Source organism: Canis lupus, chromosome 15, assembly GCF_011100685.1.
Source record: "Canis lupus familiaris isolate Mischka breed German Shepherd chromosome 15, alternate assembly UU_Cfam_GSD_1.0, whole genome shotgun sequence".
NCBI classification, from domain to species: Eukaryota; Metazoa; Chordata; class Mammalia; order Carnivora; family Canidae; genus Canis; species Canis lupus.
Genome location: NC_049236.1, coordinates 17,341,595 through 17,360,102, shown reverse-complemented (window position 1 = coordinate 17,360,102; position 18,508 = coordinate 17,341,595). Strand labels below are relative to the sequence as shown.

The following is an 18,508-nucleotide window of genomic DNA, read 5'->3' as shown; positions in this document are numbered from 1 at the left end:
TAGCTTTCTTTTGTGTGTGTGTATATTTTTTTATTAGAGTTCTATTTGCCAACATAGAGTATAGCACCCAGTGCTTCTCCTGTCCAGTATTCCCCTCACTGCCTGTCACCCAGTCACCCCATCCCCCTGCCCATCTCCTCTTCCACTACCCCTTATTTGCTTTCCTGAGCTAGGAGTCTCTCTTGTTTTGTCATCCTGTCTGATTTTTCCCACTCATTTTCTCCTTTCCCCTATTATCCCTTTCATTATTTTTTATATTCTCTGTATGAGTGAAACCATATAATGTTTCTCCTTCTCTGATTGACTTACTTCACTCACCATAATACCCTCCAGTCCATCCACATCGAAGCAAATGGTGAGTATTCATCCTTTCTAATGGCTGAGTAGTATTCCCTTGTATATATAGACCACATCTGGGGATCCTGGGGTGGCTCAGCAGTTTGGCCCCTGCCTTTGGCCCAGGGCATGATCCTGGAGACCAGAGATCAAGTCCCACATCAGGCTCCTGCATGGAGCCTTCTCTCTCTCTCTCTCTCATAAATGAATAAATAAAAAAATCTTTATACACTACATCTTTTTTATCCATTCATCTTTCGATGGACACTGAGGCTCCTTCCACAGTTTGGCTATTGTGGACATTGCTGCTATAAACATTTGGGGGCAGGTGTCTCAGCTTTTCACTGCCTCTGTATCTTGGGGTAAATCCCCAGCAGAGCAATTGCAGGGTCGTAGGGCAGATCTATTTTTAACTCTTTGAGGAACCTCCACACAGTTTTCCAGAGTCCCTGCACCAGTTCACATTCCCACCAACAGTGCAAGAGGGTTCCCCTTTCTCCACATCCTCTCCAACATTTGATGTTTCCTGCCTTGTTAATTTTCCCCATTCTCACTGGTGTGACCATTGGGTATCTAACTGTGGTTTTGATTTGTATTTCCCTGATGGCAAGGGATGCGGAGCATTTTCTCATGTGCTTGTTGGTCATGTCTATGTCTTCCTCTGAAATTTCTGTTCATGTCTTTTGCCCATTTCATGATTGGATTATTTGTTTCTTGGGTGTTGAGTTTAATAAGTTCTTTATAGATCTTGGACACTAGCCCTTTATCTGATATGTCATTTACAAATATCTTCTCCCATTCTGTAGGTTGTCTTTTAGTTTTGTTGACTATTTCTTTTGCTGTGCAGCTTTTTATCTTAAGTCCCAATAGTTCATTTTTGCTTTTGTTTCCCTTGCTTTCATAGATGTATCTTGCAGGAAGTTGCTGTGGCCAAGTTCAAAAAGGGAGTTGCCTGTGTTCTCCTCTAGGGTCTTGATGGATTCTTCTCTCACATTTAGATCTTTCATCCATTTTGAGTTTATCTTTGTGTCTGGTGTAAGAGAATGGTCTAGTTCCATTCTTCTGAACGTGGCCGTTCAATTTTCCCTGAACAGGCCAATAACAGGCCAATAAATTGAAGCAGCCATCAAAAACCTCCCAAGACACAAAAGTCCAGGACCAGATGGCTTCCCAGGGGAATTCTATCAAATTTTTAAAGAAGAAATCATACCTATTCTACTAAAGCTGTTCTGAAGGATAGAAAGGGAGGAAATACTTCCAAATTCGTTTTATGAGGCCAGCATCATAAATGGTTGGTTGATTCCAAAACCAAAGACCCTACCAGAAGGGTGAATTATAGACCAATATCCCTGATGAACGCAGATGCAAAAATTCTAAACAAGATACTAGCCAATAGGATCCAACAGTACATTAAGAAGATTATTCACCATGACCAAGTGGAATTTATCCCTGGGATGCAAGGCTGGTTCAACACTTGTAAAACAATCAACTTGAAAAATCACATCAACAAGAAAAAAAACAAAAACCATATGATCTTCTCAATAGATGCAGAACAAGCATTTGACAAAATACAGCATCCATTTAATCAAAACTCTTAAGAGTGTAGGGATAGAGAGGATATTCCTCAGCATCTTAAAAGCGATCTACAAAGAACCCACAGCAAATATCATTCTCGATGGAGGAATACTGAGAGTCTTTCCCCTAAGATCAGGAATAGGACAAGGATGTCCACTCTCACCACTGCTATTCAACACAGTCCTAGAAGTCCTAGCCTCAGCAATCAGACAACAAAAAGAAATAAAAGGCATTCGAATTGGCAAAGAAGAAGTGAAACTCTCCCTCTTTACAGATGACAAGATACTGTACATAGAAAACCCAAAAGACTCCACCCCAAGGTTGCTAGAACTCATACAGCATTTTGGCAGTGTGGCAGGATACAAAATCAATGCCCAGAAATCAGTGTCATTTCTATACACTAACAATGAGACTGAAGAAAGAGAAATTAAGGAGTCAATCACATTTACAATTGCATACAAAAGCATAAGATACCTAGGAATAAACCTAACCAAAGAGGGAAAGGATCTATACACTAAAAACTACAGAACACTTCTGAAAGAAATTGAGGAAGTCACAATGAGATGGAAAAATATTCCACATTCACGGAATGGAAGAATTAATATTGTGAAAATGTCTGTGTTACCCAGGGCAATTTACACATTTAATGCAATCCCTATCAAAATACCATGGACTTTCTTCAGAGAGTTGGAACAAATCATCTTAAGATTTGTGTGGAATCAGAAAAGACCCTGAATAGCCAGCGGAATATTAAAAAAGAAACCAGAGCTGGGGGCATCACAATGCCAGATTTCAGGTTGTGCTACAAAGATGTGATCATCAAGACAGTGTGGTCCTGGCACAAAAACAGACACACAGATCAATGGAACAGAATAGAGAATCCAGAAGTGGACCCTCATTCTATGGTCAACTAATATTCAACAAAGCAGGAAAGACTATCCACTGGGAAAAGGACAGTCATTTTAATAAATGGTGCTGGGAACATTGGACAGCCACATGCAGAAGAATCTAACTTTCTCTTTACCTCTTTTTTTCTCTCTCCTTTTTCTACTTTTTCTACTGTATTTTTAAGCTGAAAATAGATTAGGACAAATACATATTTTATTATGAATTATAGTTTACAAAAATAGGAGTGCATTATTTCAACTGTAAAGTGACTCCTAAATTCAGAATTCCCCTTAAAACAAAAGAATAAAAACAGATATAAAAAACAGAACCAACTTGCATTTAATTGCTCTAAACCATAATTAATTTTAATAATATGTAATGAAAGAGAAGGACAAACATTATATGGTCTCATTCATTTGGGGAATATAAAAAATAGTGAAAGGGAGTAAAGGGGAAAGGAAAGAAAATGAGTGGGAAAAATCAGAGAGGGAGACAGAACATGAGAAACTCCTAACTCTGGGAAATGAACAAGGGGTGGTGGAAAGGGAGGTATGCAGGGGGTTGGGGTGACTGGGTGATGGGCATTGAGGAGGGCACTTGATGGGATGAGCACTGGGTGTTATGCTATATGTTGGCAAATTGAACTCCAATAAAAAGAAATTTTAAAAAATAATCTCTAACATGAAAGACTCCTAACTCTGGGAAATTAACTAGGAGTGGTGGAAGGGGATGTGGGCGGGGGGTGGAGGTGACTGGGTGACAGGCACTGAGGGGGGCACTTGATGGGATGAGCACTGGGTGTTTATATGTTGGCAAATTGAACACCAATAAAAAATAATTTTATGAAAAAATAATAATCTGTAATGAAAGCAATAAAAAGTTATTCGTTTTTGTTTTTGCTGAGCAGAGTAAAAGTGAATAAACAACAAATACTGAGATCATGATATATCTTTTCACATCCTATTTGAGAAGTCATTTTCCCTTAAGGAAACGGTTCTTCTGTCTAAGAAGGATTATGCCTTCAAAGTCTTCATGAGCATTATTTATATTTTTTCTGCATATTGTTTACATACTCATTTATTGACTTGGCCACATGATTTGCTTTCAGGGCCAGATCATGGTGATATGGACAATGAGAAAGCACTTGCCTTGAGTGTAAAATCTAAGGGAGTGACCAAAAAAAAACCCAACTTAGTAATAAAGATAAACAATATTTTAATTAATATTTCTTAAAAAATCAAATCTTTTTAAAAAATCCACAGTGAGGAAAGTAAATGCCAAACTTTAAATAAAGATATGATCAGCGAGTGTTATGCTGAGCCATAGTGGGATTTCACACAAAAGGAAATATCTGTAATTTTAATATTTTGATTTAAAAATTTCATTTTTCTGTTCACAATTTTCACATTAACTGTGATTTTTAAAATATTGCATTAAAATGGTACTTATTTTGATTATTAAAGTTTTTGGTGCCCTGGTAAATTTTGTGCCTAAGGCAAATACCTCACTTTTCTCACCTTGTCATTCTATTCCTGCTTGCTTTCTTGACATCTATATATCTATATCTATATATATCTATGGAAATATATATATGTATAAATATTTCATCATTTATTTACATTTGAGGGGTTATTATAAGTATGAATGAGTTTTCTTAACCTTCTATTTACTTTTGACCTAATAAACATGCTTCCAGATAGGTTTCTATTATCTCATTTACCAATAGGACTTTGATTTTAGAATTCAGAATTAACCCAGTGTGGCACTATATGACATATTTTAAAATATTTATCCCTTCCAAAGCTCTGGTATTTCCATATGCCTAATTTAGCTCACATTCTAACAGCTCCCTCTGGAAATATTCAGTAGGGTCTTGGCAGTCCCAGTCCCCAAAGCACTTTCTCCGTTGTATTGTAAAGTGTTAAAGGAGATCTCAAAACCTAAGGTTCCTTTGTGAGGAAGGATGGCTACTTGTGAGAATTACATAAAACCCCTGGAGACTCAAATTTCCAAGGAATGGAGTAATATTCATATTTACCAGAAACAAGGAGAGGACAACAGAGAAGATATCACAGCTATTCTACTGTTTCATCTGCTGCATTGGAATACAATGGAATAGAGGTCAGAGTTTCAGTAGGAATAGCAGAGGCAAAAACCTAAATTCAGCAGTGTGGCATTTTCTACCCTCCACCCTAATAGATCTCTAATGCTCTTGATGTTTGGAATTACTTTAATGGTGGACAAAACTTTCATTCTCTTATCATAATTAAGTAGAATTATCAAGAGCCTTCACAGAATTGACATCTGGTATTAAAATCAAGGAACATAAGAATGAATGATATGTTTTATTATTCTTATAAAATATGGATGAAAGGGAGAAAGATACAGAAAGTTAGGCTAAAGCCTCCAGAGAAAAAAAAAGCTTAACAGATTTTATGATTTTGCAGATTAGTCCAGATCTCTTAATATCCATGCTCAGTAAATTTGAGAGTTTCTTCTCTTGCCTATGGTTCTATTATTCAACAACACAAAGCTTTGATAGAGAAAGTTGTAAAACTGAGAAAAGCTTGATATCAAATGATTGACTGCATTGGCAGTTTTACATGAAAGCTTTACTGCACCGCCACAATTTCTCCTATTAATCACTCCAATTTTTGTTGCCACCATCACCCAGGGTTTACCCTAGAGCCATTGACAAAGGATCTCATGGCAATATATCTATTTAGTAGAGCTACCTCTTAACATCTACATATTTGCAGAGTTCACTTTGGTTTAAACATACTTAAATAAATTATTATTATTACCTTCTTCCTTATATATCATGATCCTTGTATCCCTGTCAGAGTCAACACGTTATTCTATGTGAAAGATGAAAAGCCAACCTTCTGAAAGCAAAGCTAGATGACTTTCCCAGGATCAAACATTTAGTGAATTGCTGAGCCAACACTTACTCATTCTACAAAAGCATTAGAATCACATAAAAGGTTTCCAAAGTAAGGATAGTTCTATCTTATTACATTGCTTAAAAAGTTAGGAAATTTAGAAGTAATTTAAACCATCTAATTTTACTGATGAAAGAATTTCCTGGCTGAATACCTATATATTTGTTTAGTGCTTTATATGTTTATCAATAGCATCAGTACCAATTAAATCTTTGATTATGTTCTTTAGCTTGATCCACATTTTTAATATGTAAAACTTACTACTAATTTATCCTTAAATAACTTATAAACTTCAATCAATATGCTGACAGAAATTACACTCAGATTTTTGGAAACTTTGTTGAACAATTTCATTTCTTTAGAATGATATTAAAGAGATTTACCTTTATTTTATAAAGAGAAAGCATCTTTTTTTTATCAGATTCACTTATATGTGGAAAAAATATATATGAGGGAATGGGGAGTAATTAATGAGTGGTTCAGATTTGGTAAACTATAAGAAGGATACTACTCAAGAGAAAATGATTAGTACTGAAGACTGAATTATAAATTTATTTTATAGACCAACTGTTAAGAATGGAATATGGTGGGAAGTGTACTTATCACTCATTTTTGTTTGAAAGGAACCAACAATAGGGTTTTTGTTTTGTTTTTAAAATATAATGGCAAGACAGACATGGGCTATAGTGGAGTGGCAATGAACAAGAGGACAAACAGAGAATGAAAAAATTTCATATAGAAAAGAATATGAATAAATGATAGGAAGAAGAGAAAATGTTAAAGAAAAGTGAGATTTAAGGTAAGCAACGTAAATAGGGAAAGAAAATTAGGGGAAAATGAGTTCAGTAAATTAAAAGGGGAAAAGAAACCATAAACTTATAAAAATAAATTAGGAAAATGAAGACTTGGTGATGAATAAAAGGGGAGATAAAGAGGACAGAACATAAGGAAGAAAAGGAGTGAATGTTTCAAAGAGATAGGGAAGTAAGGCCCTTGGGTCTCTAAACACCTGGCTCGAGAGGCTGGTCTGACCAGTTTACACTCCAGATATGCACAGTTTGCTGGTAGTGTTTGTGTCTCCACCCTAAAAATGAAGGCAGCCCTCTCCTTTGCCTTCCCTACTTCTCTACTGTATCCTCATTGCCACAGAGAGAAGAATCTATGAATTAGCTGAAAGGCAAGGAAGATTGGAAATACAGTGGTGAGGATTTAGATGCTCATTTCGGCCTCTTTTTGACAACACTTTTCCCATGAATTGGCTGAAATCGGATATTTTTATTCTGAAAAGGGCCATATAATCTGTAAAATTTTTTCCCAGAAATTTGTTTTATTTTACCTAGAAAAATGATCATCTCACACACAATTCTCTGGATTTACGTGAGCTACCATTTCAGAATCACAGGTAGAGAGGATACATAGATGAGAAGGGGATAGTGTCAGGTAGTATCTTATAACATCTGTTTAGGTAATAGTTAAAAAAACAGAGATGAAAGACTGGAAATAGGTGGAGTGGAGGCTAATAAGCCTTAATCATAAATACCTTCAGAAAGCCTCTGTCTCAGAGATGTCATTAAACACTAACACCATGAAATAATACACTCAGATTGAGCTTGTAGGATTCAAGAAAACTAAGTAAAAGGGGGCTTTGACTTACATTCCTGAATATATTTTTATAGGCAGTTGATGGAATGAATGTTGAGACAAATGGCTTCCTAAATGCTAACAAGAAGTGAGTAGAGAAGCTAATTTAAAGAGCTACAAAAAAAAAGTTTTATTTTCATGTGTCTGTAGGCCATTTGTATGTCTTCTTTGAAGAAACATCTGTTCATGTCTTCCACCCATTTCTTGACTGGATTTTTTGTTTCTTGGTTGTTAAGTTTTTAAATTCTTCACATATTTTGGAAACTAGCCCTTTATCTGAGATAAGACGTTTGCAAATATCTTCTTCTATTCTGTAGGTTCCTTTTAGTTTTGTTGATCCTAGTTGTATAAAAGCTTTTTATCTTGATGAATTCCTGATAATCTACTTTTGCTTTTGTTTCTCTTGCCTTTGGAGGTGTGTCTAGCAAGAAGTTGTTACAGCAGAGGCCAAAGACATTGCTGCCTGGGTTCTCCTCTAGGATTTGGGTGGATTCCTATCTCACATTTAGGTCTTTCATCCATTTTTATTTTATTTTTGTGTATGTATGGCTAATAAGTGGTCCAGTTTCATTCTTCTACATAAAGAATGGCTGTCCAAATTTCCCAACACCATTTGTTGAAGAGACTGTCTTTTTTCCATTGGATATTCTTTCCAGCTTTGTCGAAGATCAATTGAGGGTCCATTTCTGGGTTTTCTATTCTGTTCCATTGATCTGTATGTCTATTTTTGTGTCAGTACCATATTGTCTTGATGACTGCAGCTTTGTGATACAGTTTGAAGTCCAGAATTGTGATGCCTCCAGTTTTGGTTTTCTTTTTCAACATTACTTTGGCTATTCAGGGTCTTTTCTGGTTCCATACAAAGTAGGAGTGTTTGTTTCAGCTCTGTGAAAAATGTTGATAGGGATTGCATTGAACATGTAGATTATTTTGAGTAGCATAGTTAAAATTTTCTGTAGGTCTCACTTTCCCTGTGTGTCTAGTATTTGTATATATGTGTATACTGTGTATATATACTGATTAATATGTGAAATCATGACTTTCATAAATTCCACCTGTGGCTTGGAGTGAAACATGGAAACTTGTATATTATCTATTCAGCTCCAGAGATACTTAAAACATATATTTTTAATGTTTCCTAAAATATGTATCCTAACAATGAACTATATAGACTTACTGTTTTGTTTTGTTTTGTTTTTACTTTTCTATTTATCTCCTTTATTTCCATCACCCTTTTCTCTTCCAGTCTTTCATTCTAATTACTTACTCATTAGCATTTTCTGTCAAATATTTTCCCTTTTTTGGTACCCTATATTCCACAGAGCTTACTTAAAAGCAACTGTGCTATTTAGTTAAATAGTATAGAGGAGCATATATATTGGTATATACTGGTATATATTGCATTATATTTTTCTGTAGATTAGCAATATTCAAACTCTAAGAATATTTCATACCTATGACAAAACATTTTTTAAGATGTACCTTAAGTATATGCAATTTATTTATAAGTACCATTATATCAATATATATCAAAAATAGTATTTTGAAAAGAATAAAATTAAAGCACAATATGTACAAATATGCACAATTATATACTTGTTATATATATATACTATATTCTGTTCACTCCTCAATGAATCATCATGTGTCCCTTCTTTAATGAGCATACCCCACTTTAATAGCCTGTGCCTTAAGTCTGTATTTTTCCCACAATAACTTAGAAAGGTTCATCTTCTAATTTTAGGCTCTATAAATGAGTGATTTTTAGACTATCAATATTATTTTTATTTAAGTACACAAAAAAGAATATCCACTGATTAAGGCTGAGTTAGTAATTTCTTTATTTAAATGAAATAGAACACACTTGCATTCTTCCACTACTGGTCAATCAGAACCAAAGAGAAAACTAGGGCAGCCCGGGTGGCTCAGTGGTTTAGCCTAACCCCTAACCCTTCAGCCCAGAGCATGACCCTGGGGACCCCAGATCGAGTCCCATGTTGGGCTTCCTGAATGGAGCCTGCTTCTCCCTCTGCCCGTGTCTCTGCCTCTGTGTGTGTGTGTATGCGTGTGTCTCTCATGAATAAATAAATAAAAATCATAAAAAAGGAGTAAACTCATTCTAAACTTAGGTAACCACGGTAACCTTAGTTTTCTTATCTTTGAGAGGAATTTGCTAAACTGTAATAGGATCTTTATTGTTACTCCTATCTATTCTATGCTATGATTTTATGCATTGACATAACTTATTTTTTAAAATGGTATATTGGAAAATTTTGTATTGCAGTGTATTGTTTGTTGAAAGGCTAAAGGCTCTCCTCCCTTGACTGTTACAACGGACATCAGAGAATTAAGGATACCGAAAGTATAGAAGTAACTGAGATTTAGATAGTGTTAATTAAGCTGCATGAACAAGGTATGGAGGGCTACATAAGTGGTATTTAACCAGGAATATAACTATGTGAATGTAACTAAGTTACATGGAAAGTAGAGTTATCATTGGAATCCTGATTATCAGTTTGGAGTCAGGGTAATAGAAGGACACCAGACTAGAGGAGGTTCATAGAAGAATTAATAAGAGAATACAGAGGGCAAGGCAGAGAGTTAGTAGGCAAGAAGGAGGAACTCCACAGAAATGGGAAAAAAAGGAAATACTTAGGAAAAAAATGGACTTGAATGAAAAAAAGGTATAATTACAAGAAAATAGCTAAGTCTCAAGCACAGTATAACCATAAAAATGCAAAGATCTTAATAGAGTTATGTTGTATCTCAAATAGGAAACTTCTTATATGACTTAGGAAGGCAGGAATCCCAAGGTGCAGGATTCCAAATTCTTAAAGTAGAGAGCAATTCTATAGAAGTGCATGGTTGGATGGGAATAAGAGTTGTGGTATGAAAGCAGTATTTTTGTTGGGTTGCCTGCTTTAAATTTGGATCTTAACAGAAGGTTTGGAGTTTACCTAAGATGTTGGAGAGGGTTGAGAGACGATTTTTAACTGATGTGACAGATAGGTCATTTTTTTTTTTTTGGAAAAGGATGGGACAGGAGAAGCAGAGGGATAATCTTAAACTCATGTCTAGCATGGAGCGTGACTCAGGGCTCAATCTCACCACCCTGAGATCATGACCTGAGCCGATATCAAGAGTCTGACACTTAACTGACTGAGCCTCCAGATATGTCAAATATTTTTAGTTGGAGAAGAGTGAGGATCTAGCTGGAAGAAATAGTAATAACAATGAAATCTGCTTCTTGATGTACTGCAGGCAGAGGAGATGGAAAATAACAACAGTACGGTGGTGAAAGAATTCATCCTTCTTGGTCTAACCCAGTCTCGAAATATTCAGCTCTTGGTCTTTGTGCTAGTTTTAATCTTCTATTTCATCATCCTCCCTGGAAACTTCCTCATCATCCTCACCATCAGAACAGATCCTGGCCTCACAGCCCCCCTCTACTTCTTTCTGGGCAACTTGGCTTTCCTGGATGCATCCTACTCCTTCATTGTGGCTCCCAGGATGCTGGTGGACTTCCTTTCTGAGAAGAAGGTAATCTCCTACAGGGGTTGCATCACTCAGCTCTTTTTCTTGCACTTCCTTGGAGGAGGGGAAGGATTACTCCTTGTTGTGATGGCCTTTGACCGCTACATTGCCATCTGTCGGCCTTTACACTATTCAACTGTCATGAACCCTAGAGCCTGCTATGCCTTGCTATTGGCTCTGTGGCTTGGAGGCTTTGTCCACTCCATTATCCAGGTGGCCCTCATCCTCCGCTTGCCCTTCTGTGGCCCAAACCGACTGGATAACTTCTTCTGTGATGTGCCGCAGGTCATCAAGCTGGCCTGCACGGACACCTTTGTGGTGGAGCTTCTGATGGTCTTCAATAGTGGTCTGATGACCCTCTTGTGCTTCCTGGGCCTTCTGGCCTCATATGCAGTGATCCTCTGCCGTGTACATGGGTCCTCCTCTGAGGGGAAGAACAAGGCAGTATCCACATGCACCACCCATATCATTGTTATATTTCTTATGTTTGGGCCCGGCATCTTCATCTACACTCGCCCCTTCAGAGCCTTCCCAGCTGACAAAGTGGTTTCTCTTTTTCACACAGTGATCTTTCCTTTGTTGAATCCTGTGATTTATACCCTTCGTAACCAGGAAGTAAAAGCTTCTATGAAGAGGCTATTTAATCAGCATAGAGCCTAATTATGGGAAAAAAAGAATAAAAATTCAAGACCAGAGAATTTTCTTTGAAATTAATGTATTCATTTCTAAACACTGCATTTATTGAGCATTTCATGGGGGCTATTTTAGACAATGGGAGAGATAGCTATTAATGAGCCACCCAGGTGCCCCAACACGTCCATTCTGTTTTTTTTAATAAATTAAATTTTTATTGGTGTTCAATTTACCAACATACAGAATAACACCCAGTGCTCATCCTGTCAAGTGTCCTCCTCAGTGTCTGTCACCCATTCACCCCCAACCCCCGCCCTCCTCCTCTTCCACCACCCCTAGTTCGTTTCCCAGAGTTAGGAGTCTTTATGTTCTGTCTCCCTTTCTGATATTTCCCACACATTTCTTCTCCCTTCCCTTATATTCCCTTTCACTATTATTTATATTCCCCAAATGAATGAGAACATACACTGTTTGTCCTTCTCTGATTGACTTACTTCACTCAGCATAATACCCTCCAGTTCCATCCACGTTGAAGCAAATTTGTCGTTTCTAATGGCTGAGTAATATTCCATTGTATACATAAACCACATCTTCTTTATCCATTCATCTTTCGATGGACACCGAGGCTCCTTCCACAGTTTGGCTATTGTGGACATTGCTGCTAGAAACATCGGGGTGCAGGTGTTCCGGCGTTTCATTGCATCTGAATCTTTGGGGTAAATCCCCAACAGTGCAATTGCTGGGTCGTAGGGCAGGTCTATTATGAACTCCTTGAGGAACCTCCACACAGTTTTCCAGAGTAGCTGCACCAGTTCACATTTCCACCAACAGTGTAAGACTGTTCCCTTTTCTCCGCATCCTCTACAACATTTGTTGTTTCCTGCCTTGTTTTCTTTTTACTTTTTAATAAAATAATTTTTATTGGTGTTCAATTTACCAACATACAGAATAACACCCAGTGCTCATGCCGACAAGTGTCCCCCTCCGTGTCCATCACCCACTCACCCCCAACCCCCGCCCTCCTCCCCTTCCACCACCCCTAGTTCGTTTCCCAGAGTTAGGCAGTCTTTATATTCTGTCTCTCTTACTGATATTTCCCACACATTTCTTCTCCCTTCCCTTATATTCCCTTTCACTATTATTTATATTCCCCAAATGAATGAGAACATACACTGTTTGTCCTTCTCTGATTGACTTACTTCACTCAGCATAATACCCTCCAGTTCCATCCACGTTGAAGCAAATTTGTCGTTTCTAATGGCTGAGTAATATTCCATTGTATACATAAACCACATCTTCTTTATCCATTCATCTTTCGATGGACACCGAGGCTCCTTCCACAGTTTGGCTACTGTGGACATTGCTGCTAGAAACATCGGGGTGCAGGTGTCCCGGCGTTTCATTGCATCTGAATCTTTGGGGTAAATCCCCAACAGTGCAATTGCTGGGTCGTAGGGCAGATCTATTTTTAACTCTTTGAGGAACCTCCACACAGTTTTCCAGAGTGGCTGCACCAGTTCACATTCCCACCAACAGTGTAAGAGGGTTCCCTTTTCTCCTCTCCAACATTGTTATTTCCTGCCTTGTTAATTTTCCCCATTCTCACTGGTGTGAGGTGGTATCTCGTTGTGGTTTTGATTTGTATTTCCCTGATGGCAAGTGATGCAGAGCATTTTCTCATGTGCATGTTGGCCATGTCTATGTCTTCCTCTGTGAGATTTCTTTTCATGTCTTTTGCCTATTTCATGATTGGATTGTTTGTTTCTTTGGTGTTGAGTTTAAGAAGTTCTTTATGGATCTTGGAAACTAGCCCTTTATCTGATACGTCATTAGCAAATATCTTCTCCCATTCTGTAGGTTGTCTTTGAGTTTTGTTGACTGTATCCTTTGCTGTGCAAAAGCTTCTTATCTTGATGAAGTCCCAATAGTTCATTTTTGCTTTTGTTTCCCTTGCTTTCATAGATGTATCTTGCAATAAGTTACTGTGGCCAAGTTCAAAAAGGTGTTGCCTGTGTTCTCCTCTTGGATTTTGATGGAATCTTGTCTCACATTTAGATCTTTCATCCATTTTGAGTTTATCTTTGTGTATGGTGAAAGAGAGTGGTCTAGTTTCATTCTTCAACATGTGAATGTCCAATTTTCCCAGCACCATTTATTGAAGAGACTGTCTTTCTTCCAATAGATAGTCTTTCCTCCTTTATCGAATATTAGTTGACCATAAAGTTCAGGGTCCACTTCTGGGTTCTCTATTCGGTTCCATTGATCTATGTGTCTGTTTTTGTGCCAGTACCACACTGTCTTGTTGACCACAGCTTTGTAGTACAACCTGAAATCTGGCATTGTGATGCCCCCAGATATGGTTTTCTTTTTTAAAATTCCCCTGGCTATTTGGGGTCTTTTCTGATTCCACACAAATCTTAAAATAATTTGTTCTAACTCTCTGTAGAAAGTCCATGGTATTTTGATAGGGATTGCATTAAACGTGTAATTGCCCTGGGTAACATTGACATTTTCACAATAGTAATTCTGCCAATGCATGGGCATGGAATATTTTTCCATCTCTTTGTGTCTTACTCAATTTATTTCAGAAGTGTTCTATAGTTTTTAGGGTATAGATCCTTTACCTCTTTGGTTAGGTTTATTCCAAGGTGTCTTATGCGTTTGGGTGCAATTGTAAATGGGATTGACTCCTTAATTTCTCTTTCTTCAGTCTCATTGTTAGTGTAGAGAAATGCCATTGATTTCTGGGCATTGATTTTGTATATTGCCACGCTACAAAATTGCTGTATGAGTTCTAGCAATCTTGGGGTGGAGACTTTGTGTTTTCTATGTAGAGTATCATGTCATCAGCGAAGAAGGAGAGTTTGACTTCTTCTTTGCCAATTTGAATGCCTTTAATGTCTTTTTGTTGTCTGATTGCTGAGGCTAGGACTTCCACTACTATGTTGAATAGCAGTGGTGAGAATGGACAGCCCTGTTTTGTTCCTGATCTTAGGTGAAAGGTTCCCAGTGATTCCCCATTGAGAATGATATTTGCTGTGGGCTATTCGTAGATGACTTTTAAGATGTTGAGGAATGTTCCCTCTATCCCTGCACTCTGAAGACCTTTGATCAGGAATGGATGCTGTATTTTGTCAAATGCTTTCTCTGCATCTAATGAGAGGATCATATGGTTCTTGGCTTTTCTCTTGCTGATATGATGAATCACATTGATTGTTTTACGAGTGTTGAACCAGCCTTGTGTCCCGGGGATAAATCCTAGTTGGTAGTGGTGAATAATTTTCTTAATGTGCTGTTGGATCCTATTGGCTAGTATCTTGTTGAGAAATTTTGCATCCATGTTCATCAGGGATATTGGCCTGTAATTCTCCTTTTTGGTGGGGTCTTTGTCTGGTTTTGGAATTAAGGTGATGCTAGCCTCATAGAACGAATTTGGAAGTACTCCATCTCTTTCTATCTTTCCAAACAGCTTTAGTAGAATAGGTATGATTTCTTCTTTAAACGTTTGATAGAATTCCCCTGGGGAGCCATCTGGTCCTGGATTCTTGTGTCTTGGGAGGTTTTTGATGACTGCTTCAATTTCCTCCCTGGTTATTGGCCTGTTCAGGTTTTCTATTTCTTCCTGTTCCAGTTTTGGTAATTTGTGGCTTTCCAGGAATGCGTCCATTGCTTCTAGATTGCCTAATTTATTGGCGTATAGCTGTTCATAATATGTTTTTAAAATCGTTTGTATTTCCTTGGTGTTGGTAGTGATCTCTCCTTTCTCATGCATGATTTTATTAATTTGAGTCTTCTCTCTCTTCTTTTTAATAAGGCTGGCTAATGGTTTATGTATCTTATTAATTCTTTCAAAGAACCAACTCCTGTTTTTTTTGATCTGTTCCACAGTTCTTCTGGTTCGATTTTGTTGAGTTCTGCTCAAATCTTAATTAACTCTCTTCTTCTGCTGAGCGTAGGGTCCATCTGCTGTTTTTTCTCTAGCTCCTTTATGTGTCAGGTTAGCTTTTGTATTTGAGTTCTTTCCAGTTTTTGAATGGATGCTTGTATTGCGATGTATTTCCCCCTCAGGACTGCTTTTGCTGCATCCCAAATATTTTGGACGGTTGTATCTTCATTCTCATTCATTTCCATGAATCTTTTAAATTTTTCCTTAATTTCTTTTTGACCCTTTCATCTTTGAGCAGGATGGTCCTTAACCTCCACGTGTTTGAAGTCCTTCCAAAATTCTTGTTTTGATGTAGTTCTAATTTCAAGGCATTATGGTCTGAGAATATGCAGGGGACGATCCCAATCTTTTGGTATCAGTTCAGACCCGATTTGTGACCCAGTATGTGGTCTGTTCTGGAGACAGTTCCATGTGCACTTGAGAAGAATGTGTGTTCATTTGAGTTTGGATGTAAAGTTCTGAAGATATCTGTGAAATCCATCTGGTGCAATGTATCATTTAAAGCTCTTGTTTCTTTGGAAATGTTGTGTTTAGAAGACTTATTGAGTGTAGAAAGCACTAGATTGAAGTCACCAAGTATAAGTGTATTATTATCTAAGTATGTCTTAACTTTGGTTATTAATTGATTGATATACTTGGCAGCTCCCACATTCGGGGCATATATATTGAGGATTGTTAAGTCCTCCTGTTGGATAGATCTTTTAATTATGATATAGTGTCCCTCTTCAGCTCTCTACACAGTCTTCGCGATAAATTTTAATTTATCTGATATAAGGATGGCTACCCCTGCTTTCTTTTGAGGACCTTTTGAATGGTAAATGGTTCTCCAACCTTTTATTTTCAGGCTGTAGGTGTCCTTCTGTCTAAAATGAGTCTCTTGTAGACAACAAATAGATGGGTCCTGCTTTTTTATCCAGTCTGAAATGCTGTGCCTTTTGATGGGGTCATTAAGCCCATTCACGTTCAGAGTTACTATTGAAAGATATGAGTTTAGTGTCATCATGATATCTATTCAGTCCTTGTTTTTGTGGAATGTTCCACTGAACTTCTTCTTAGAGGAATTTTAAGAGTCCCCCTTAAAATTTCTTGCAGAGCTGGTTTGGAGGTCACATATTCTTTCAGTTCCTGCCTGTCTTGGAAGCTCTTTATCTCTCCTTCCATTCTGAGTGAGAGCCTTGCTGGGTAAAGTATTCTTGGTTGCATGTTATTCTCATTTTGGACCTTGAATATATCCTGCCAGCCCTCTCTGGCCTGCCAGGTCTCTGTGGAGAGGTCTGCTGTTACCCTAATACTCCTCCCCATAAAGTTCAGGGATTTCTTGTCTCTTGCTGCTTTAAGGATCTTCTCTTTATCTTTGGGATTTGCAAGCTTAACTATTAGATGTCGAGTTGTTGAATGGTTTTTATTGATTTTGGGGGGGATTTCTCTATTTCCTGGATCGGAATGCCTGTTTCCCTTCCCAGATTAGGAAAGTTTTCAGCTATGATTTGTTCAAATACATATTCTGGCCCTCTGGCCCTTTCGGCGCCCTCGGGTACTCCAATTAAATGTAGGTTTTTCTTCCTCAGGCTGTCGTTTATTTCCCTTAATCTATCCTCATGGTCTTTTGTTTGTCTCTTTTTTCCTCAGTTTCCCTCTTTGCCATCAACTTGTCTTCTATTTCACTCACTCGTTCTTCCAACTCGTTAACCTTCGTTGTTAGGCCTTCTACTTTGGATGGCATCTCATTCAATTGATTTTTAATTTCTTCCTGATTAGATTTAAATTCTGCAGTCATGAAGTCTCTTGAGTCCTTTATGCTTTTTTTCTAGAGCCACCAGTAGCTTTATAATAGTGCTTCTGAATTGGCTATCTTACATTGAATTGTAATCCAATTTTGGAACTCTGGGAGAGTGGAGTGTTTCTGATTCTTTCTTTTGAGTTGAGGTTTTCCTTCTAGTCATTTTGCTCAGTACAGAGTGCCCAAAAACAAGTTGTATTGGGAAAAGGATAAAAAGAGAGGAGAGAAAGAAGGAAAGAAAAGAGAAAAAGAAAAGAAAGAAAAAAAGAGAAGAAAAAGAGAAAGAAAAGAAAGAAAGGGAAATAAAAGGGTGGGGAAGCAAACAGAAATCAAAAAGCAAAAAAAAAAAAAAAGAGAGAAAACACGGGGAGTATCTTCTGATTCTGTATACTTTAAGTCCCTTGACTTCCCCTTGAACTTGTCCGTCTAGCTGGTCTTCTTGGGGAGGGGCCTGTTTGCTGATTTTCAGGTGTTAGCACCTGGGGGAGCTGCTCAGCCTTCTGCCTGGTGCAGGGCTCAGTGGGGGTTGTTTACCCCGTGAGGCCCCACCCAGGAGGAACAACCACAGTGGCGGCAGCCAACTCTGGAGCCCTGTATTCAGCCCCCGCAGTAACTATACAGCTCTCCGTCAGCAGGGGTCTGGATGCTCCGGGGGCGGGGCCGCTGAGCTGCTCAGCTTGGGGCAAGAGCGTCCTTGCTGTCCTGGGCCCTCCTGGCCTCTGGCTGTCCCAGGGGGAGGTCGGATCCTGGACTGTGTCCCTGTCGCCCTGTGTTCCCAGGCCTGCCCTGTTGGATTCACGCACGGCCACGCAGCCCCCTCCGCGGAGCCGCCGCCGGAGCCCCTCCGAGCTGCTCCTGGGTCCAGCCATGTGCGCTGCAGCCCTTAGGGAGCTCGGTGCACTCTCCTGGGGGCACAGGTGTCTGTTAGTGTCCCAGGGAGCCTGAGGCATCCCCGCTCTCCTGGGGTCTTGCTCTAACTCCCTTCAAGCCCCTTTCTGTCTGGGAAGATTGGTGAATCTCCTGCTTCTCCAGAACGGTGCTTTCCTGTCCTGAGGGCACTCGCCCCGGCCTTATTCCGGCTCCTCGCGGGGCCCCTCCCCCTTGGATGCCTTTTGTTTCTTTATTTCTTTTTCCCCATCTTCCTACCTTGATAGAAGCCTGAACTCTTCTCACTGTAGCATTCCAGCTGTTCCCTCTTTAAATCTCAGGCCGAATTGGTAGATTTTCTGGGTA

General features: G+C 38.6%; 1 protein-coding gene and 1 long non-coding RNA gene across 2 annotated transcripts in view; one reads left to right on the top strand and one right to left on the bottom strand.

Moving 5' to 3' along the window:
• Positions 1-8,013: 8,013 nt before the first annotated feature.
• LOC111098997 overlaps positions 8,014-18,508 on the bottom strand; it is a 44,851-nt gene continuing 34,356 nt past the window's right edge. The window contains exon 3 of the long non-coding RNA XR_005370328.1: positions 8,014-8,267. This is a non-coding gene — a long non-coding RNA (uncharacterized LOC111098997). The remainder of the gene's footprint in view (positions 8,268-18,508) is intronic.
• On the top strand, positions 10,653-11,576 carry OR4N2 (olfactory receptor family 4 subfamily N member 2). The gene is given in 1 exon segment (NM_001388551.1): positions 10,653-11,576. A coding segment is annotated over 1 exon segment (924 nt).